This window comes from Anastrepha ludens, chromosome 5 (assembly GCF_028408465.1).
Source record: "Anastrepha ludens isolate Willacy chromosome 5, idAnaLude1.1, whole genome shotgun sequence".
In the NCBI taxonomy this organism is placed as follows: Eukaryota; Metazoa; Arthropoda; class Insecta; order Diptera; family Tephritidae; genus Anastrepha; species Anastrepha ludens.
Window position 1 is genome coordinate 100,321,079 of NC_071501.1, and position 24,398 is coordinate 100,345,476.

Sequence of the window (24,398 nt, forward strand, 5' to 3'; positions counted from 1 at the left end):
TAAATAACTGGCATGCGCCGTTAAAACAAAACATATATGAAAAAGTGACGCATACACCGTTCTATCCTCATCCTCCATATGAGATGTGGATCTTAGTGACCATATGGTATATCGATCTCATGAATTGTGCGCCGTAATAAGCCCAATAAGGGCACGCAGCTTACTCCTCCTCTGTCTGTTGTCAGCACTGAATAAACGTTTCTCATGGGCTTTCATAATAACGCTCCAAAGAACCACCGAATGCCAATTCATCAATCTTGATTTCATTCACGTTCAAACTCAAACCACCTTGCAATGAAGTTTAGCCTCAACTTGAAATTTGAAAAGGTCGAGCCAAGGAGCACCAGGAGATTTGGTGGCTCCTAAAACACTCAGGCTGAAAAGTCTAAAGCTCTGGAAAAGGGGTGGATAGTGAAGGAGGGAAAGAGAAAAGTGTTAGAGAAAGAGACAGAAAAGAATAGTGACAGAGATAGAGATAGTTAGTCCTGTGAGAATTTTCCAGATTCTTTGGCAAATCTGTAAATATCCTCCAGTTTTAGAGAACGAATATGACTCATTTTCATGACATCGGAGCCCAAAGCTCGTAGCCCTGCTCTAGCAAAGGCAGGACACTCACAGAGAACGTGCTCAGTGCTATCCGCCTCGTCCAAGCATGACAGGCACACCGGGTCTTCAATGATTCCAATGGTGGTCATATGCTGACCCCATAAGTTGTGTCCTGTAATGATACCGACCATCAACCGAATGTCTTTCCTTCTAAGTTTTAGTAGAAAGTTTGACAGTTTTCTGTTCGGACTTGTCACAAAACACTTTGCAGTTCTTCAGCGTTCCAGACCAGACCACCGCTCTTTATGTAGATTGCCTACATAATCGCTGATCCAGTTCATTATTTCTGCGAAACTGATTCCGATTATTGGCTGTGGCCACTGTGGGGCACTGCTGATCCACGGTTGGCCAAGTCGTCGGCGATTTCGTTTCCTTGAACACCGGAGTGTCCCGGAACCCATATTAGTACAAGCCTATTTCATCTTGCGACAGAATTGAGTTTCTTCTTACATTCTTGAACAATCTTTGAGGTTTGCTTTGCGATCTCCAGGGCCTTCAGTGCAGCCTGACTATCACTGAAAACTCCAATCTGTTTCGCGCTCCATCTCCTCTCGATTATTCATTCGGCTACTTTCAGGATGGCAAAAACTTCTGTTCGGAAAACAGTTGCCATTTCCCCCATAGCATAGTGATACTTATTACTATCGTTTAAGTACCATCCGGTGCCAAACCCTATTTCATTCTTGGCCTCAACTTATATTCTGAGACTAGTTTCGAAAAGGTGCCAAATGAGCAATCAAACTCTAGTACCATTCTCGTAATTTGCTTCGTTGTAGGAAAGCTGACACCATACTTTCTTTCAAAAGAGAACAATTTTGGAAGATATCTGAAGCTAACACCATTTTTCTTGCTAGTATTAATTAAATTAAAAAGTTCTCAATGAAGAAATTAACTAAGTCGCTCAGGCTAAGGCTCATAGCGCATTGTGTTATAACCAGTGTGTGCTTTTCAAAAATTTTAGAATATCCCTGATTACTGCAGAGCTGATATTTTCCAATTCATTAAAAAATTGTCTACCTAGAATCTAAATCTTCGACTGGATAGAGAAGGACAATGGCACAGAAGGTGCTAGATTGTCTCCTCCTCCCCCTTCTCCAGACAACTTTTACAGAAGTCAGGTGTTTGCACACCCATCCTTTAGGTGTGCCTACTATTAGACAGTGCCTCGTTATGACTAAAGTCAGTATGTTAAGACTGTGCTTATTTTGGCTTAGCAGAGATTCTGTGCATTTAGCGTTAAAAATCAGCCAAGTCGATTTAAGTAAAATCTTTTTTTGCTCCACTATTTCTATGATTTTTTCGATACTTTCGATGAAAACGGATTTTTTTCCATGAGCTGGCAACATGGCAACAACCACTACAATCTAACCTATCCTAGCACACAACTGATTTCACACAGTGCAAAAGAAATGACACAATGTAACGCTTATTGTAACATTTTTTGAAAACTCCCCCCTGAGGGTAATTGTAATTGGCATACATGAATCTATGTATGTGCGTATGTAAATATATTCATGTCAGCGAAATGCTTGCTTATGTAGCACAACAAAACGGTTCCTTGCATTCCTTTTTGATTTCTTTGAAAGTAAAAAATTTTATTACAATATATTTTTAGTTTCAGTACAACAAGCAAAGAGTGTGGACCAAAGGGCTAATTTTTCAGTGTAATTCGGAAACTATAGAAATAAAGTGTTGACTACATCACAACTGCAGTCCATGGGAACAGGTGATAACGTACTGGAAAGTCACATGGAAGACTAAAGTTGCAGAAATTAAAAAAAGCGTTACCTTAGATGCCATCTTTAAGGATTGGCCACGGTATAGTGACTACAATGGTTATGATCTCGTAAGTAACTGCTACTAAGTATTTTTTTTATATTTATAAAATGGTATTCATTTCTTCACTAGATCGAAATAGACTCCCCAGGCAAGGGAAACTTATAGTCTCTAAAATTGGAATCTTTTTATATGGGCATATTGGACATTTTTGAAAAAGAAATAAAGGACCGCCCTTCCAGTGAGTTACAATGTATTTAAAGCACCTATACAACAAGGTTATTTCAAATGGTTAGTATTTGGTTTCATCTTAATTGCTCCAATTTATTTTAATTATTATTTGTATAGATACTAAATATTGCCTTACAATTCTTCTGCATGCATTACTGCCTCTTCAGCGCCTTAATAAAACCGACAAACCTAATATAGCCGATGCATAAAATGATTTTGTCACTCTCGTAGCAGCAACGAATGATATTCAACATAAAGTTATGGATATTATTAATCAATTTGCTGAAAGAAAAGAGAAATGTCACCCCAGATACTTATGGCCATTCTTCAAATACTTATGACCGTTTAGATTCGAGGCTGCACACCAACTGCATAAAGAATATACCAGAAACATTTCCTCTAGAACAAAAATTTCACTTACTCTGACACTTACGATTTTTTTCAAGAAGAATATAGGTATATTTAGAAGTTTTGAAAATATTAAACAAGAAAATAGTACATACTTATCTTCATTAGTGTCTTATTTAAACTTGTATAAAACAACAAATGGACTTATTTTTCAAGGCATTGCATTTCACATTGGACATATAGTAACAGTCTCTCAGAAATAATATAAATATTTATGAAATAATTAGTTTTTTAGTAAAAATTAATAATGACACGCTTTACGTAAAAAATTGATAAAATATAAATATATATAAAATAATAGGCAATTCCAGCAAAGTATATAAAATAATAAACTTTAAGGAACTAGATGGACCACCTCACATTTTTATGACCTAAATAATGGACTTAAAGTACACTGCTGGTCTTAGGTTAGACGCACGTTTAGTTGCATACAACTTTGCTTCATATTTATTTATTAAAGGACGATAAAAAAGAAGTTGATATGCAAAAACATTTCTTATTTAATGATACTTTAAATATAATATTCAAATGATTATACATATTTAACAAAATTGTGTTTTTCAAACATTTTCTTAAAACCACTCAAAATAAGGCGAATTTGTCTTGGTCATTAGAATAGACGCTCTTTGGCCTTTTAATTTTTATAAGAAAAGTATTTGGATTTTAACTTAAATTACTATTTGATTTATTTGAAATAAAAAAAAAAAATATTTCAGTAATGAGTACTGCCTCCTTTGTTAGTAATAACTTCATAAATCCGGTCCTTCATAGAATGATACAAGGAATCTATGTAGTTCAAGGAAATCTCACTCCAAGCACGTTGAATATCTGCAGTTAATGTTTCCTTATCTTCGTATTGCTTTCCTCCTTCGTATATCTTCCGTATTAGCCAGCTCCAAACATTTTCAATTACGTTAAGATCTGGAGAATATGGTGGCCAGGTCATGATATTAACGTTTTGACTCGAAATAAAAGATTTTACTACTCGAGAGTTATGAATAGGAGCATTGTCTTGTTGAAAAATCCAAGGAATTGGTCCAAAGAGATCTTTTAATTTTGGAAATACGGACTCTAACAATGTTTTGAAGCGATCGCCGTTCATCTTTTGATCGATAAAAATCAAGTCAATTGTTCCATAAAACGTGATAGCACCCCACACCATTATTCCCCCTTCTCGGCTATGGTGGCGACTTAAATATAGCTCATCTTTCCGCAAATCGTGATAATAATATTGAAATCCATCAGGGCCATCTAAATTAAAACGTTTTTCATCAGTAAATACAACTGAACGCCAATCATTTAGTCGAGTGTCAGATTGGACAGTCCACGTCATGTATTCTTTCGCGAATTGAAGCCGGTTTTCTTTGCGTATTGCATTCAAAGGGGGTTTTTTCTTGATTTTTAGACGCTTCAGGTGTTCTGCATTTCTGATCGTACGCTGAACAGTTGATAGGCTTGTTTTTACTCTGGCCAATTCCTTGATCTTAGCAGCAGATTTAGTCGAATTCGAAGCAATTCTAACAATTTGGCGTACTGCTTGTTTTGATAGTGCCTTTTTTTCCCTTTGAAGTTATTTCCATATGCCTCTGAATCCTTCAAATATCTGTCAACAGTTCTGGAGCTGCGATTTATTTGTTTGGCAATGTTCCGATTGGACAGTCCTTGCGAGTGAAGAAAGTCTACTTTTTGACGTTCCAATAAGCTCATAATAGCAGCTTTTTCCATTTTTTTCTTCAAATGTATCTCAAAAACACTTTATTTGTTTATTTTTGATATTTTTTCAATACGAAAGTTTACATTTGTCCACGCAATACGAAGAAATTTAAGCTGCGTCTAATTCAATGACCAACCGAAAACACGTGTGGTTGCCATAGAAATTTCTATAATCTCCGAATGTACAGTTATTTTTTCGCAAATCAACCAGCTGTCAGCATTTTTTTTTCGAACAAGATTCGCACTTTGATAAGAAAAGCATTTTGGACAATTAGAACAAGCATGATAATAAATAATTGATTTTGTTTAAAAAAAACGATGGTGCGTCTAACCTAAGACCAGCAGTGTATTAAGGTTGTAAAATATTGGCACTAAATGTATTCAAAACAAATAATATTTTTGTATTTATAATAATACGTAATAATAATGTTGGCATAAGAATATTATAAATAAACTGAAATTTTACTTTTTGTTTAGGTATCTATAGGGTTAAATAAATAAAAGGTACTCCATTTTAAATTTGAAAGATATCTCTTCGAAAATATTAATAAGATTATCTTCTCAATAATGATATCTCTTTGGATATATTAATAAGAACATCTTATCGAAAATATATGATACCTCTATATTATAGATATATCAAAGAGAATCTCTGATAATTTTTCGAAGATATCTTTTTCAAGAATTTAAGAAGTTTTTCTATACAAATATATGAAGAGCTTCTTCTTGAAGAAAATGCATAGAGATATCATATCATTTTTGTTTTATTTTATTAGGTGTTTTTGGCTCTGTGCACCAAAGACCAAACTGTCGAAGAACATTTTTTGAAGCGTAAAATCACCACTAAATCGCAAGTAAACGAAGAAGATTCGTGGATCACTCGCCTAGTCCTAAGCACCTATACAATGGCTATAAGCAAAGTTGAAAAGGATGGCCACAAGGAACAAGTGTTTGGAGTTCCCTTGTATCAATAAATGCTTGCGCGCTGGAATCACAATTGAAATTTCAAAAAGTAGCGGTTACCACACAGTGTTGCAACACTGTGACTAGTCTGCAACTTTGATGCAGCTGATGCTCGCTGCCTGACTGAAGTGTAAAAATTTTATGTGCAGTTAAAAATTTTCTGATCATCCTTTAAATGCTGATTGCAAACTTCTGGTTATCTCGAATGTTACAATAGATGTGGCAAGTTTTGCCAGAAATTATTACACGTACGTGATGCTTTCGTAAAACGTGCAACAACGCTAATTATTACGCCAAGCACACGCTCTGTGCGAGTATGTTGCCAAAGAGCAAAATTCAACACCCACACAAAGTTGTGTTGCAAATGTGAAATTGGATCTCTTCGTCTGCTTAAGACGAACATGAACACAGATTTATATACTCGCGTCTGGCTTAAATACCATTTTTCGAAGTCCGATTAATGCGGCGGAAAAAAGTTAACTAGCATTAGAGCACTCACATATGTGCATATGTATATATGTACTTCTAGATTTGTGTATATGTATGTTAGCGATGCTTATGCGCCATGAGCATGACAAATCGTGATCAGCGGAACACCCCTTAGGTGGTGAAAACGTGAAACTACTGCAACCGAACAATCAAAAGCGCTCAGCACACGTTTCAGCCATATATTTTCATATAATGCACGAAAACCTTACCAAATATGTTGAATTGCTGAAACCATTAGAAACAAACACTCAGCAATTTACGCAGTGCCAGAGTGGACCAAATTTCTGGGAGGTGGCTACTAAAGTGTGCAGTAAGTAATCCATCACTCGAAATCCATCAACAGCAGCAGTTCTTTCACACAATCGCCGTGAAAGGCGGAAATGAATGGATTGCAAGCGCAGCAACTGCACATGGGTACGCACATACCGCATATGGAACATACTATATAGACATTCATATATAGTATGTAGGTATGTACGCACTATTCAATCAGCGGGCCTTGCAAAGAATACGAAATATGCATCCCTTCGTACCCGATCGAAATTCACATTCGATGATGGAAAATTCACGCACTCTTGCACTTACGCACTGAACGCCTGTTTATCTAAGCATATAACAATCTCCTTATGTATGTGTGTGTGTTTGCTTGCTTGTTGTTCCATGCATATGTATAAATACGCATTAATCCCAAGCGTATTATGCGCGTTGCTGTGAAGATTCAGTGGCAACACGATTCTTGTGCGTAACAGCAGTAGCGCCGCTAACTCAACCCTCGATTTGCTTTCTATAGCGAGTCTGTAGGAAAAATATTGTATGAGTGTGATTTATATTTAGTGTTAAATAGAGTTGGCAACTACCCATAGCATCTCCATTCAAAATTTTAGATGTTTAGGAAGAAAAATTCGATACTATCGAATGGATCATACAAATTTTAGACCTCAAATTTTTTTCAAATTAACAAAAAAAAAAACGCGAAGGTTTCACTTAAAAGCCACTTACTCTATTGTGTGTGATATCCCATTGGACTATAACTGAAGATTATACCAGTTTTGCAGAACATTCGTTCAGACTTCGTGGAAGTTGCTGGGATGCAAAGAATTTTTGCTCACCCTTGTTGGGACCAGTCAAGAACTTATCCATGATCAAAGCCGCCAACACCAAAGAAAGTTCACCTAAATAAAATTATTCTTTTATTGCCTTTAAATTCCATACACTTTTTGTTACCTTATTTTTAGTTAATATATTTTAGTCTATATAGTATTTTGTGCTAATCTGGGATCCGGGGCATAGGAACATAGAGGGAAATGAAATTGCTGATGAGCTTGCCAGGACAGGGTCGATTGAATTATTTTCCCCTTAACTGTTGTTAAAGGAGAATTGCACAACTTATTTCTCAGCACAGATCAGATGAGGGTCCATTTCTTCGTGCGCTATTTGGAAAATCCTATGGCCCTAGTGCAATAGGCGCAGAACGCAGTTAGTCCTGGAGACTCCACGTCATTCAATTTCCAAACTTGCTTTTTCGGTCATTTAACGATCGGCATTCACGCATTCAATTGCCAAATTAACGTTCAGGACCCTCCGTTCACGACCAGGCTAACAGGACGTTGTAAGACAGGACGAGTCGATGCATATAGGTATATATAGATGGCTTAAAGCTCGGGGATAGGGTGGGTGGAGATGTACTTATAAATTCCGAGCATCTGGGGATCTTCTTCATTGTTCGGCTACCCGAATACTGCAGTACTTTACAGGCACAGGTCACACACTCTTAAAGAGATAGTTGAGTAATTTCACCCAAATGTAGTATGAGTTCTTAGCCATTGTGACATTGAAGGTAACTACAGAACCGATGTACTGACGAGACTTGTCACCAAGTTGGCTGATGATTACACAGGTTCATAGGCATATCATTATAGACTTGAAAGGTATTTACTTTTGAGAAAAGATTATAAGAGTAGCGATTGAAAGATGGCGAATTATCCAACAATTGTGGCCAACTCTCAATGCTAAACGCACAGAACCTCTGCTGAGCCGAAATAAGCATAGTCTTAGCACACCGATTTCCGTTTTAACGGGGCACTGCCTCATAGGCAGACAGAAGCCGGCAGTGCAGATAAATGACTTTTGCAGAAGATGTCTAAATGAAGAATAGACGATCGCCCACCTTCCGTGTCATTGTCCTGCTCTATTCATGCGTAGATCCTCCACTTTAAGTAGACATTTGTTTATTATGTTGGAAGATTTCAATACCTACTGGGGAAATCAGGAATCTGCTAAGGTTTATGAAAAGTTCACACAGGTTTTAAGAGAGATAAGAACAAGTTCCTCACGCGGCATCACGATAGGTTATGAGCCTGAGTGTGTCCTATAATGAACAACTGCAACAACCTAACTTTACGTTACTCACTGCCTTGGTTAATGCTGTGTTGGCCAAGCTGTGCGTTTATTAAAAGAAAATTTCCGACAAGGTGCATTTATCTCGACGACAATGCTAAGGAATAAAATTTTTCGTGCTCGATGACACCAAAAATCCCCGTAAACAATTTCTCCGTCAGATTGAAGCTAATTTTTGGAAAATTAGCATTATTGACTACCTATTAGAAAATGTTCCTGAAAACTCCATTTCGGCTACGAAGCCATAATTACCAATTTTTGTGCGCTGATATAAATGATATGAACTTGGATGAAGTTTGGTTTCAGCAAGATCACGCATCACGTCTCACCGCTTATCAAACCATCTATCTTTTGGACCTTAAGTTTGGAAATCCTCTTACCAGCCATCTAGAAGCTGTCAATTGCTCGCCTTGATGTTGCGATTTTACATAGTAATCATCGATGGCAATCGCGGCTTCAAACAAAATTCACATTTTGTTAAAATTTGTTTTTCGAATTTGCCATAACAAATGGTTGAACATCGCACCTCTTTTAAAAATGAAGATGCACCAATAAAATTATTGATCGGCAGTTCGAATAAGATTTTTATTCGATCAGATCTTTTCGGCATTAATAGGATTGCTGAATACTTTTCAGATACCGAGACGGATATCGAAATCGATGCGCACTCAGTTCCGATCGAATTAATACGACTTCAGAAAACTACTTTAGTACACTTTCCTGCAGGGTAGGTACAAATGACTAGCAATGGTAGTTGCCCTGACGGTACCGGTATACTTTGTCGCCTGCATTTTTTGGCGAATAATCAATGTCAGCAATTCCTCTTCCTTACATTTTACTCAACTTTGCTTTGTGCTCACCTCACAGGCAGGCGTCTGTCCGGTTCTCAGCCCCTTTTACTTGATCAGCAGCCGTAGTGGAAAACTTTTTTGTTGTTGTGTTTTTGCTGACGCATTTTCACATTTTCATTGCATTATTTTTTGTGTGCTTAATATGACGCCGGGAAAGTGTTTCATTTTGATTGCTTGAAATACCTTTTGTTTCGTCGCTTTTTTGGCCTTTCAGTGTCACAATTCCTTTAATGCCTGTCAGTATGTATTCCATGCAAGTACATACATACATATGTGCATATGTACATACATAAGTTCATATTTTATCCTCGTTCGCGATCAAGCTGTCTTCCGGCGATTATGCAATTTTCAATAAAATTCCTTTTATCCGGTTTGTTTGGGAGTTGGAAAGTTATGTCGCTCATATCCGCAGATACTATCGTTTATATTAGTAATCATTTGAGATCAGTATTGACAAAGAAGTGGATTAATTTTTTTTTTTTTTTTTTTTTTTTTGCCGTTTATTTGCAATCTATTTTTAAAATAATAAGCAAATTATCTAACTATTAACAATTTGACTTATATTATTGAGCTCCATTGAGGTCAATAATGATATATATGTATACTACGATTAATGTACACTTATATTCAGACTTATGTGTTAGATTTTAATACATTTTAATATTAGATTTATCTATTAGGTTCTGAATGGAATGTCTAATACATGATGTCTTTTAAGTCTATTAATTTCATTAGTTTCATCAAGTAATGCAATTGCTAGCGGGTTATCGTGATAACTTAATCTCTGTAAATATTTTGTGGTAATTTTTTTAATTTCATCTTTTATAAAGGGAATTTTTAGATCAGTATGTATGGCTTCATTTGTGACGAACCAGGGTGCACTTGTGATAAGCCTTAAAGTTTTTGACTGATATCTTTGCAGAATTTCTATGTTAGAATTGCAAGCAGTTCCCCACAGTTGTACTGCGTAGGTCCATACTGGCTTTAGTATAGCCTTATATATTAATATTTTGTTATTTAGATTAAGTGTTGATTTTGCTCCTAGTAGCCATTAAAGTTTGTTTGTTTTTATCTTTAACTGGGTTTTTTTTGCTTGAATATGGCATTTCCAGGTTAGCCGTTTGTCCAAATGTATGCCAAGGTATTTGACCGTATCATGTTTGGGAATTATATTACCATTTAGATAGAGTGAAGGGCATTCTTTCCGTCTCAATGAAAACAAAACATGCACAGATTTGTTTGTGTTAACTTTTAATTTCCATCGGTCCAGCCACGTCTGTATCTCGTTTAGTTCTATCTGAACTAGATTGGTTGCATCAATTGGGGACGGACTTGAAGCTAGTATAGCGGTGTCATCAGCGTATGTAGCCATTAGGACATTTTCGGTTTCGGGTATGTCAGATGTAAAAATCGTATAAAGTATAGGACCGAGTACGCTACCCTGTGGTACTCCAGCTTTTATGTATCTAATATCAGTTATTTCTTCATTTACCTTAACGTAAAATGATCTTTCGGTGAGGTAAGACTTTAGTGTTAGATAAAATGGTGCAGGAAGTATTTTTTTAAATTTATATAACAGGCCTTGATGCCATACTTTGTCGAATGCCTTTTGTACATCCAAAAATACGGCTGAACAATATTCCCTTCGTTCAAAGGAGTCGGTTATGAAATTAACAACACGGTGACATTGTTCAGGTGTACCATGGTATCGGCGAAAACCAAATTGATGTTCGGGTATGACCTTATTTTCTTTGGATTAATAATATGGAGTATGTAGTTTTCAACTCTTGAACAAAGGCAGCCTATATAATGGAGAGGATAGTAAAGTAATAGTTTAATTTTTTTTTTGAGAAAATTTTGAAAAACTTGTTCGTGACTCGCATATACCTATATACGTTCAGAAATGGTAACCCTAGACATTTATGTATATATTTTCTTAAGAATAAAGCCCTTGATTCGTTTCCCTTATAGTGTACCATTATTTAAACCTCTGGCGGTTGTGGCGAAGACATCGAAGACATCGAAAACAGAATAAATAAATCGCATCAATTGAAAAACATCTGGAGCTCCTCGTTTTTGTCGCTTAGCACTAAATTAAGAATATTTAATTCCAACGTCATATCTGTTTTACTGTACAAATGCGAAACATGGAATGGTTCACCACGGCTAATGCAATATTTTCCCAAATCGTTGTAAGAAGCCTAAGGTGGCGATAAGGTGGCCAAAAACTATATCCAATTGAGGGAATTGACTAACTATAAGCTAATCAAATATTCTGAATAGAAAATGGAATTGGATCGGTCATGTGCTTAAAAAACCTGCACTAGATATTACGAGGCAAGCCATCGAATGTAACCCACATGGATCACGCAGAAGGGGACGTCCAGCGCACACTTCGAGAAGACAGCTAGAGAAGGCAATAATATTAAGTGAACTGAACTAGAACGAAATAAAGAGAATATCATTGGATAGGGATAGGTTTAAGGGGTGCTGGAGGTATGTCAGCAGCGCCAAAAAGGAGTTAAAAAAATTGTTTTTAGAAGGGATAAAAACAGAAATAAATATAAAAAATTTTATACATTGTTTACTAGTATTTAAACTTTTTAAAAAAAATTAATTTTAATTTTTCTTTACAAAAATTAGTATATAAAAAATCACGTCACCCAATCGAGCCGAATTTTTTAATTTCGAAAACCAAACGAAGGACAGCTATCTGTGCGCATCAAACTCTCGTCGACCAGTTACATTTTCTACCTAAAACTATAAAAAATAATAATCTGTAAAAAAAAATCGATTTTTTGAAAATTCAGCACGTATGTAACCCCTTCAGAATTTTATTGTGGCCCATGTTTATTAAGACTTTTTTGTTTATTTTGGTCCATCCTTTTACCTGATTCCATTCTATCTTCAAGGGAGCTTATATTATTTCGGTGGAAAATGCATATTTTTAATATTTTTTTGTCGATACGGATAATCTTAATTGACTAGGTCAATTTCCATAAAATAATGCAGAATTTTGTGTAAAATTTTTTTTTTATTTTAATTTTAAAATATTGAAAATTAAGCAAGTGACAGTAAATCTTCGAAGGTGCCCCGAAAAAAGTTGCGGTGCCTATCATAACTCACCCTCGAATAATCTGAAACAAAGGAACCAAAATGCATTTGTGAAAGAAGAAGGAGGTATCCAGGAACACATTTTTTTCTTTATTTCTCGATTAATATTTTTTATTATTGTATTTTTTTCCTTTAGCTCCTATTCAATAACGCCGGCCTGGAGCAACAGACGTTCAAATGCTCATAACTACGTCAGTTTTGCTCCAATCGACTTTGTTTCCAGAATATTCATTTCAGAAGTAAACAAAAAAATTAAAAAATAAAAATGCACGAAAAACTTAAGCGCCATTCTCTTTCCTTAAATGTTTTACATTATTTTTGAACACTCAGTATAACGGCACAAAGTTTTTTGAGAACTTTGTTCATATATAAATGGCTGCCAAGGTGTAGTCGCTTTTAGCCCTTTACTTCAATTAAGGGTTACAATTAAGAGGTTACAGCGCCAAAAATGCGCTAAAAGAAAAACTGGTTTTAGAAGTGTTAAAAATAGAAATAAATATAAAAAAATTGTATACATTTTTTATTAGTACTTAAACTTTATAAAAATATTTGTTTTAATTTTTCTTTACAAAAATTTGTATATAAAAACTCACGTGACCCAAAGTACAATGAAAAAAGTTGCTCCACGGTCTGCATAATTTCTCCTTCAAATGTTGATAAATCTGTGAAAGGAAAAAAAATATTTTAAAATAAAGTAGTTGTTATAGTCTGTCGAGCCGGTTTTTAAAATTTCGAAAAATTTTGCAATTTACGGCACACTTTAATTACAATATATTTATAAAATTTTTTAATAAAAATATCGAATTTACGGCGCGACAGACTATAAAGAAAGCACTTTCGAATATTAAAAAAAAACGCAACAAAAAATATTAAAAAGTGTATGAGTTATCATGCAGACCCTGCCGGAAAAAGTAGTTTCGAGAAGAACGGTCGCCCCCAAGTGTGCTTCTCACAAAAACATCTATTTCTGTTTTTTCAAACCAATTTGCAACGGTATCTTTTGGCGATTTTCTTAAGTATAAATGTTTTGTGTTACTTCAGAATATCATTACTACTCAAAAACCCAGATATCTTAAAGATCGATTTATGTTTTCAAAATCTTGCCGCTTGCTAAACTTAGTCCCGGTGAAATACAGTTGTTTGGTGACTGAACGTCATTACATTTAGTTCTCTGACCATCTTTGGAATAAAAATTAAATGTATAAAAAAGAGATTTTGCTCTTCATAATAATTCATCCCTAAAAATTAAATATATAAAATATAGTTCGCGCTTCAGGCATAAATTGCTTCGTTACCTTGCCGAATATACTCCAATAATTTATCATTATTTTAAATAATTCCTAATAAAAAGTGTATGAGTTATCATGCAGACCCTTCCGGAAAAAGTAGTTTCGAGGTCGCGCACATTTAAAGCAAGATCAAAAACCACTAGCCTTTACTTTCATAAACCTTAGCTTATCGACCCTACACGTACTCTTATAATATTTTATAGATGTCCCTATTCATACTGTAGAACCGACAACAAAAGAACCGGTAGGTTGAAAGTAACGGTCAGCTGCCTCAAACGAAGTACAGCTACCTGAGCGCATTAAACTCTCGTCGGGCAGTTACATTTTTTACCATAACTTTGTATCTATGCGGAACTTTTACAATCAACTTCCATAAAAATACGCCTTATAGTTTTATAAAGAATAATAGTCTTTAAAAAAACGAAAATCGATTTTTTGAATATGTTGGACATATGTAACAACTTAACAAAGCGTTGAAAAAAAAATTATTTCACGGTGGAATAAGATTTATTTAACTATCAATCAGACATATAAAAAAAAAACAATGAAAAAGTTTTAAAGTTGTAAAGAAAAGGAAATAGTTGAAAAGCGTAAAAATTATTATCCGTCGAAAAATATAAATATATCCACTACTTGAAAAGAATTTGTTTGTCAAAAGTAGGTACTACGTTTTATTGTATAAGTGTGAAGTTATTTCGAAATGTCATAAAGCCATAGACAATTATTTGCGTTTTTTTATTGCTAAATAATATTTTATGGAATAAAATAGTTTGAATTATTTTATAATACTTAATTTGGAAATAAAATTGAATGAAAACAGCTATACCATGTATGGGTTCATATGCGGTAAAGGCTTAAAGTAATCCTTTTTCTACCATTTGGTTTTTCAAGTTCACAGTGGTAATCATGCCCGAGACCCAATATATGGGAGTACAGTACAAGAATCACAAGTACTAAAGTGTAAGTGGTGCAAAATTAATCATCGGTTGTGTTTTTGCATACATTTTCAACTAAATAAAAAAAAATTATTTTGAAAGATGGAAATCTTTATTTTGATTTTAGAAGGGAGTGTTTTTTGTCTGTTTGTATACTCGAGCTGTCTTGTTCACAAGGGTCAAAAATGATTGACACCATTTGCAAAAATTGTAAAATATTCGGATAGAGTGATTAATTCTGTGCCACCAGAGTATTTGACATATCAGGCTTAAATTTAACACAGGTACTGTGAACCAACTACTTACAAGGGTTACTATTATATTTTCCAAAACACCCTTGCACTGCCAGAAGGCTGTCAGTGCTTTGGATGTCTTTGTTTCAACGTTTTACTTCCAAAGGAGTTTACTATCGAGGATTACTCCAAGATATTTAATTTCTTTGGATAGCTGGATTGTGACTCATTTTAGCTTAGGCAGAACGAGTACATCAAGCTTTCACCTTCTGGTGAAGACAACAATGCCAGTCTTGGTGGGGTTTGCCAATAGCTAATTCGCACAGCACCAAGTGTCAAACATATCAAGAGTTTTCTGCACTTTCCTACAGATGTTCATAAGCGAAGGGCCTGTTACCAAACAGACAACGTCGTCCGCATATGCTTGTGCGTAGACTCACGAATCGTTTAAGGTGTTGAGCAGAGGATCGTCACCAAGCACCAGAGCAATGGAGACAGCACACCGCATTGCGAGCAACCTCTATTAAACCCGGATGACACAAGCAGATCTTCCTCTGCTCGCACCGTGACGATTCTTAGGGACAGCATTGAACTAATCCAATTCAATAGCACCCGGTCTACGCCGTGCCTACTACAGAGCTGCACGTGGCATTATCAAACGCCCCGTCTATGTTTAAAAACAAATGCCCATAGCTTAGTTCCTCATGTCGATGACCAGCTCTACCCTACTGATTCCCAAGGGTGCCTCAATCTTGCGATATGTCACATGCAAATTTTGTTCAGTATCGATTTTTACTGGCACAACAACTCATTTAGAATAACCTCCGTGGAATATTCATTTTACCAGTTTTTACTATGCTATGCCGTATAATGATTTTAGTTCAATGATTTCTTGTTTTCTTAAACCATATCGAAGATTAAATCGTCCCTTTTTTGCTGAGGAAAATTGTACGGGCTACTTGGATAAAATTCTCAGCGCTAATATGGATAAAATTCTCAATTGATGGTATTTATCTGAAAGAAGTTCACTCTTTCTGCTACTTCGGCAGCGTTATATCGGTGTCTGGGGTTTCAAGCGATGATACCGAAAACCAAATGAGGAAGGCCTATGCAGCATTTGGCTTTCTGCAAGCAATTTAGAACGCGTTACACATATCACGGCGCACAATATTTCGAGTTTGTAATTCCAACGTAAAGTCGTCCTTACTTTACGGATGCAAAACGTGGAATGCAACGACAGCTGACACAAGTTCACTAGAAGTCTTTGTAAACAGATGCCTACGAAATATCCTTAAAATATTATATTATGGCGAAATATTATATAGAATGCTGATTTATGAACCAAAGCATGGCAGAAGTCAATGCTATTAGTTATCCGAAAAAAATGAGGCTGGATTGGCTATGTACTGCGGAGGAAAAGAGCCGAAATAATAAAAGCCGCAAGCCCTGAAGGAAGTCACAGGCGAGAAAAATGAGCGAACACCTTGAAACGGCTGCAGGAGTCACTAATCCGGACCATTCGCCTTAGCTGGTATGAAATTAAGAAACTGGCGCAAACAGACCCAAATGGAAGTAGTTCGTTGTGATCCTACGTTCCATACTCGAAATTTAGGCATTATGATGGATATGGATCACACATCAAAACGTCTTGTGTGCGCTTACTAGGGTCATTTGAAAAGACCGTGCAGGAGGATGGTTCCATGTATAAAAGTCCACTCAAGTGGGGAAAGTTACTGATCGCCATTCACTTGGGAGTAGCTCACAACTTCCGCGATTAGCCCAAGTATCCTCTGGATAGCTTCCAATCACCCGTTCGGGAGGGAGCCAACGTAAGAAGGCGAAGCATGCCAGGATAACTGGTTGTGCGCTGGGTTTGGGACCCGTCACTTAGAAATCCTGCCCAATGAAAGCAGGATGACGACCCCCGTGCAAAAATAAAAACTACTTAATTGTTTGGAGACAATTGTTGTATTTTTCAACATAGTCTTCTTTTAGGCTTATACCCTTTGTGCAATGCTGCTCTAGTTTGTTGATCTTTTCCGAATAATAGGATTGATTCGGGTCTGGAAATGAGCTATTCGTTTCTTCACTCAGCTCCTCTTTTGAATAAAATCTTTCTCCCGTCAGACATTTCTTCAAACTGGGGCACAAAATGTAGTCCGAGTGATACTGGTAGCCTCAACTGGGAATGGGGAGGATGTGAAACGAGTTCCATTAATTGTGCAACCACAACTGCTGAGGAGTGGGCTGGTGCGTTGTCGTGATAGAAAAGCGAAAATCGCTCGGCTTCCGCGGTTCCAATGAATGCCAAACACAAAGAAATAACCCAATCTCGCTGAAACTGAATGCGTGTTCTTCCAAGAGATGTTACTAAGTAAATATAAACTCCAGCCAGTAGTGCCATCTTTCTGATTTTGCACAGACTTTTCAAACGACCCTCGTATAGTAAAATATGTTAAACTTTCCAATGTAAACGTCATATGGAGCCGGGCAGGGCTAGAACCCTCCTACATGCAAAGTTTATACTTAGAATAGGATATCATTCAAATGCTCTCGATCGATTCCTTGGAACCCGTTTTCAACAACAATTTTTCACCGCATGTGTGTGAATATAAAGTGTGGTTAAATTTTAAGGGCCGATGTTGAATGTAAACCACACCTAAACGTCAAATTTCTTCTGCATTTATTTGATATTTTTCAATCCCAGACTAACTCAATTTAAACCATGGAAAGATACACAATCGCGCAATGCGTTAAAGTTATTCAGGTTTATTATGAAAAAGGGCGTTCAAATCAAAATGCATATCGAAGAAAATCATCTTCAGTGATGAGGCACATTTTCACCTCAGTGGATTCGTCAATAAGCAGAATTGCCACATTTGGGCGAATGATAATCCAAGAGTGATTGCCGAAAAACCAATGCACCCACAAAGAGTGACTGTTTGGGGCGGTTTATGGGCCGGCGCATCATTGGGCCGTATTTATTCCAAAATGAGGCCGGTCAGGCAGTTACTGTGAATAGTGTTCGCTATCGTGAGATGATAAAGAACTTTTTGTGGCCCGAATTAGAAGATATGGGTGTGTGTCACACAGCTAACGAAACAGTCTCACGTCGCGGTCATGGCCACCAAGATCATGTGATTTGACACAGTTGGACTTCTTTCTTTGGAGTTATTTGAAAGAAAAGGTGTTAGTCGATAAGCCAGCTACAATTCAAGAGCTAAAGGATGAGATAATTCGGCTCATTAACGGCATATAACCTCAATTATGCCTCTGCGTCATCGAAAATTTGGACCATCAGATGGAGATGTGCCGCCGAGGCCGCGGCGGGCATTTGATCGATATTTTGTTCCATATGTAATTCAGCCATACCAGTATTATCATAAAAAAGAGAAATGATAATAATTTCTTAAACAATTGTATTTTATTCAAAATCAATACCGGCCCTTGAAACTTAACCACCCTTTATATCTGATTACTTTCAATGAGAGTCATTATTTTTAATCTGCCAGTGCTGTTTTATAATTCACAAAATTCAAATTCATATAAACCTTGCCAATGAAAACCCACCACCCCCTAGCTAATATCCGCATAAAGCATACCTACTTGCCAGCGAATAATGAATGTTCACAAAAAAATATTTAAGCATATGTATTTATATGCACATATACATGCACGCATACATAGCTACGTGTATATGAATATTCGTTGATTTCGCGCATCTGAAAAAAAACCGAACTTTCTGAAACAAAAAGGCGACCAGGAGAAACATAACCAACTACGGCAACTTGGCACTTTTAAGCGGCATCATTTGTTATGCGCGTCAGTTCAAAATTGCAACAACCAAAAAAGTATAACAAACTGACAAAAAAAAAGCAAAAACAAAAATTAAAATTAAAAAAGGAACTCAATGACAGCGCGAATAAAAATTAAATCCGACAGCAACGCCGAAGTGAAAATGAAAACGAACTTAAACGCTGAACAATATTTATAGCGCTTCAGAGTGCATAGGCGCTCATACACATACACACATGCATATGCTATATGCAGCCCAGCGCACTACAGCGACATAAGCGACACTGCCAAATGCCAAACGTACATCCTGTGCCATGAAATGGATAGATGACTGTTGGTGCTGTCATGGGTCGCGCGGATGGCTACACCCTTTCGAATTAAAATGAAACTCTTGCCGGGCGACAGGCGGCAGGCGGCACGGTTCTATACTGGCGTTGAGATTGTATAAATTTATTTCAAATACTTTTTCACTTTTTTTTTTGTTCACTCGCTTGCTGCTGGCACAAAGGCGGATTTGGAATTTTTTTATTTCTATCTAATTTGCATATCTCGTTCCGATTACATCCGTTGAGTGCGGGGCGGAGGTGAGTAGCGTCGAGCAAAAGGTACACCCTTACAGGCAGAAAAAAGAATAAATTGCAGGAATGCGATGTATACGTATGTGTGTGTGTGTTTCGCATACATCCAAGAGCATATTTTTTCTGGTGAAAAGTACAGTTATAAATAGGTGTGTGCATGTTCGTGTGTGTTTGTGTGTGTGTGTGGGTTGCTGTACTCACAAGCCGTTGTCCTGACAACTTGCAGCCGCATAACTCACTTCCTCTGCCTCCGTTTCTCCTCTTTTCTAGCGCATTGTTTTCATAGTTTTATATTCCAGCATTTTCGATCAAAAATCGCACGAAAAAATACTAAATAAAATGCAAAATACTTAAAAGCAACAACAACAAGAAAGATAACAAAAACAAAGCTAATAAAAATGATGCTACAGTAGCGTGGCTACAAATTCGAGACGGAGGTTCACTTGTGTAAAATTTTATTTTTTCCAACGAAAAGTTTATAAGGCTCATTTTTTGCATTGCTTCCAAAAAATATTACACCTGTTTATATTAACACTAAGTAATTTGTTTTAAAGATATTTGGATGTATAAGTGATACTGTAGGCCATTGCTCTTCAGGATCGTTTAGGAATATGTAATTCATTTGTGAAATATTTACTATGATAATTTAGATAAGTACATAAATATAATTCTTATTATTATATTACAAAAGATCAGTTGGTGTTTTTCGTTTAACCCTTTCGCTACTGCTGGGACACTGATATCCCACAGCATTTTCACTTCACCCTGGAACTTGCAATTTTCATAGGAAACTCAACCAAAATGTCCTAATCACTAGCTGCGAACAATACCTTCAATTTACCGTTATCCGCATTCCACACTGTTTCAATCGTGTTTAGTTTTGATCAGTTGTTTGTGAGCAGTCGCTAATATTGCATCAAATTTACGCGTAATTTTGGTGAAATAATACATATTTTTATAAGAAGTGTTAATTTTTCTAAAGAAAAATATTGCCCTTTTACTGGTAAGTACAAATATATATTTTAATAAGAGTTTTGTGAAAAATATTCAGCGAAAATTAATTTTGGGATGCATGTGTCCCAGCAGGGCTTTATATAGGGACATATATGACCCAGCAGTACGTTGTACATAATGTATCACACAGCTAATTTTTTTATTTTTGCAACTTCGTAGACAGCAAAAATGTCGAAATTAAATCGCGATCAAATTAGTGCATTACTTTAAGAAGATGATGATGAATCTATGGAATCAGGAACTGATTCTAGTGACGAAAGTGATGATATTTATAGTCCTGAGTTAGATAAAACCACTGGCAATGACGATTCTTCCAGCGGTTCAGAGGAGACCGGATTGAGTGACGAGAATGGTGGCATAGACGATCAACCTGCACGAGGTGAGGAAGCCTCAGGCACGGTTATTTGGAGCACACCGAATGAGTCGTTTGTTTCAAAAAAATCGGTTAGTAACCACCGCGAATGCAAAATTGCAGTAAATATTGGGCGCCACTCAACCCCCTACGAAATTTTTCGCAAATTGTTTCCAAGAAGCATATCTTTGTAATATATATACATTGCCCAAGCAATATATGCCACTCAAGCCAGTGAAACGGGGCATCAAAATGTGGCTTCGCTGCGATTCTTTGACCGGAGACACCTATGACATGAGTATCTATTGTGGAAAAGAAGAATCTGTCCTTGAAGGGACACTCGGCGAACGAGTTGTGAATGATCTTGCAGCAACGATTTCTAACCCTGACGTGACACTTTGCTTTGATCGTTTTTTCACCACTGTTAATCTTATTAACAACATACAATATCCAGCTTTGGGAACATGCATGTCCAACCGGAAGAATGTTCCGAAAATACCAGAAAAATTGCAGCGAGGCGAAGCTATTTTCAAAGTTAATTCGGCGGGTACGAAGTCAAACTAAAACCCTTTAATTAATTTTTTAAGTATCTTTCTTGATTGCAGGTACCATAGCGGTAAAGTGGCAGGACGTCAAAGAGGTAATGCTGCTCAGTAACTGCCACACATCTGAAATGAGCACTGTTAGACGCAAAATGAAAGATGGAACTGAGGCAGAGTTTCCATGCCCTGACATCGCAAAGACGTACCGCGCAATAATGGGCGGTGTGGACTTGGCAGATCAAATGTCGGGATTGTATGATATAAACAGAAAATCAAATAAATGGTGGAAAAAAGTATTTTATCGTGGCATGATGATGGCTGCTGTAAACACTTGGGTTATATATTCGGAGCTGAATAGGAAGAAACCTGCCTTCTTACCAGTGCTGGTCGAGATTGCTGAGTCGCTAATTGAAAAAGGAAAGGAATCTACCGCATATAAACGATCCCGTCGGTCAGGAAGATCATCGAATAGGTACAAATCAATGACAAATGTGGGGGATCATTTACCCATAGAGCAGTCTAAAAGACGTCGGTGCGTAGCATGCGCCAATCAAAAAGTCGAGAAAAGAACAAAAATTATTTGCCGGGCTTGTAATTTGCCATTCTGTATACAATTTTTCGCTTCATCACATTCATAAAATAAATAAAAGTACAAATCATATGTTATTACCAAAAAAATCTTTCTACTTTCTAGGTGTAGTTTGTACCCTGTTGGGACAAATATATCCCATTTTTAAACACTGTTGGGACACATATGTCCCACCTCAAAATACCGTTATCTACATAAGTTACAAGCTTCATATTGTTTCTACGCACATAAAGTACCAATGGGTATCCAAAAACTCAAAAATAAAGTTTGAGCAAATCCCCTCTAAAAGTCGGAGCGAAAGGGTTAAGTCTCTTCTTTTTGAATTTTTCTTTAGCAGGCAGCTTCCTCATTGTCGGATTTGTGCGCGTCAGAAGTCTTCTTATGTGCCTTCTGCTCGCAGTTTGTATGGCTTCGTCAACTGTGTCGATGTTTAAGTCGCGGTGAATGTCAGCATTTGTTATACATATTCCATGGTGCATTTGTAATTGTCCTAAGTATCGTCAACTGGGCGCGTTGCAGTATTGTCAAATTCGATTTAGAAGCTGTGCCCCAAACTTCTATACCATACTTCCAAATTGGTGCAATTGGCGGTACGACGATGCAAACGTGGCGACTTTATTGCGTTTTGGGATCGCAATGATTTCGGCAATTTTCCATATCTTTGGGAAGTATTTGAGTTTTATAGCAGCTTTGTAAACGTTCCTGAGATAAATTATTGCACTGTCAGGCATATACTTTACAATTTTCCACGAAATGAGGTGATATCCAGAGGACTTGGTGTTTTTTAAAGTCGAAATTAATTGTTTTATCTCTCTTAGTAGGTTTTTTTGATGAATTGTTCGTCTTTATTCTTCGCTATATGAGCCAAATCAAAGTCGGTATTATTTTCATTTTGAAATGTATTTTTAAAAAGCTTAAATAGTCGCTTTTTCTGATGATGTTCGGGCCCAATGTCCATTTATGGTTCTTATTGGCGGGAGGTGTATTATAGCTCCGACCATATTTTTGTCGCTGAACGAGTTTATGGATCCGTTAAATGGTGCTAAGATTGGTTTAATGAAAATTGATCATCACACTTAGCTTAGTTTCCGTAGATCTGCCAGATTGTAAGACAACTTACTAGGTTGTACAACAAGTTTTGTGGTTCTATAAGGGAGGGATTTTAAACTTGTATGGGAGAGTTCGCAAATCTCCAGGCGCACTAAAGTACGAATATTCGGCTCAAGCAGTATTGTTGTACGGAAACGAAACATGGCTGATCTCTAACACCATTTCGAAAGCCTACAATCTTTCGCCAACAAATGCCTCCGCATCATCTGTAGAATATTCTGGCCGAAAACCACGATGAAAAGCAACGAGGCGCTGTGGAGGTCAACGAACGAGGAGTCCATCCTTATTCAAATCAGACGTAGAAAGTGACTGGAACCCGCAAAGGAGCAGAAGTCGCTGTCGATCAAAAAACACTTGGAGAAGGTCTATGTTGCGCGAACTAGCAGATGCCGACAACTCATGAGATGGTGCAAAAACAACAGCACAGTACGATGTGTGATGAAAGAGTCTTGTCGAGGCCCTATGCTCCCGAAGGGAGTGAACAAGGAACCAAAAAAAGAGAGTTGTGTTTGTACACTCTAGATTTGAACGTAGGTGAAGTTTCGTTTCAATCTGCCAATTCATTCTTAGTTTACAAGAATTTAGTAGCGTCGCGTCACAGTATTTTCAAAAATGGAAAAAGTCAAGTATCGTAAAGTCATAGAATTTTTTTTTTTTTGAGTAGGTTTAAAAGCTAGGAAGATTTATGAACGAAAAAGAACAAATGTGTAAGGACTTTTCGGTATCCATTAGTACAATAACATTAATTTAAAAGTGGTCGTACAAGCCTTGAAGACAATCAACGGCAAGGACGGTTTGTGTTTCAGAAAGCTATGTGCACAATGGGTGCCGCATTCGCTAACAATGGAACAAAAACACATTCGAGTGCGATTTTCTCAGCAACATTTAGAGCGTTTTCGAAGGATAAACTGGATTTTGAGCGCTGATTCATTACTATGGATGAGACTTTTGTCTATCACTATGATCCTAAATCAAAACAAAAGGTTATATTTGATTATTCTGCTCCGAAACGAGTTCGTGTTCAGGAATCGGCCAAAAAGGTGTTAGCATCAGTTTTTTAAGATACGAAAGAAATTTTGTTAGTGCAAACTGGTAAACAATAAATTTTGAATATCATTGCAAGCGTTTAGACCAACTGAATGAAAAGTTCTTTTCTATCAGGATAATGCACAGTGTCACAGGTCGCAGTCTCGCATAAGTCCATGAATCAAAGTTCGAATTGTTGGATCATCCACCGTGTTAACCAGATTTTCTGGTTTGCAGGCCTAAAAAATTGCATGCGTGGAGAACGGTTTTCATCAAATGATGAGGTCATAACGGCTGAGGAAGCGAATTTTGCAGATCTTCCTGATTCTTACTTTATGGATGGAATTCATAAATTGGAATCTCGTTGAAACAATTGTATTTAATAGG

At 36.8% G+C, this 24,398-nt stretch overlaps 1 protein-coding gene across 1 annotated transcript in view; it reads left to right on the top strand.

The window, feature by feature from the left end:
* The window catches only part of LOC128864823 (piggyBac transposable element-derived protein 3-like), a 48,641-nt gene extending 26,717 nt beyond the window's left edge, over positions 1 to 21,924 (top strand). Inside the window, exons 2-4 of the mRNA XM_054104580.1 lie at positions 20,604 to 20,866; positions 20,958 to 21,291; positions 21,350 to 21,924. Of these exons, the coding sequence (XP_053960555.1) occupies positions 20,604 to 20,866; positions 20,958 to 21,291; positions 21,350 to 21,924 (1,172 nt within the window). The remainder of the gene's footprint in view (positions 1 to 20,603; positions 20,867 to 20,957; positions 21,292 to 21,349) is intronic.
* Positions 21,925 to 24,398: the final 2,474 nt, after the last annotated feature.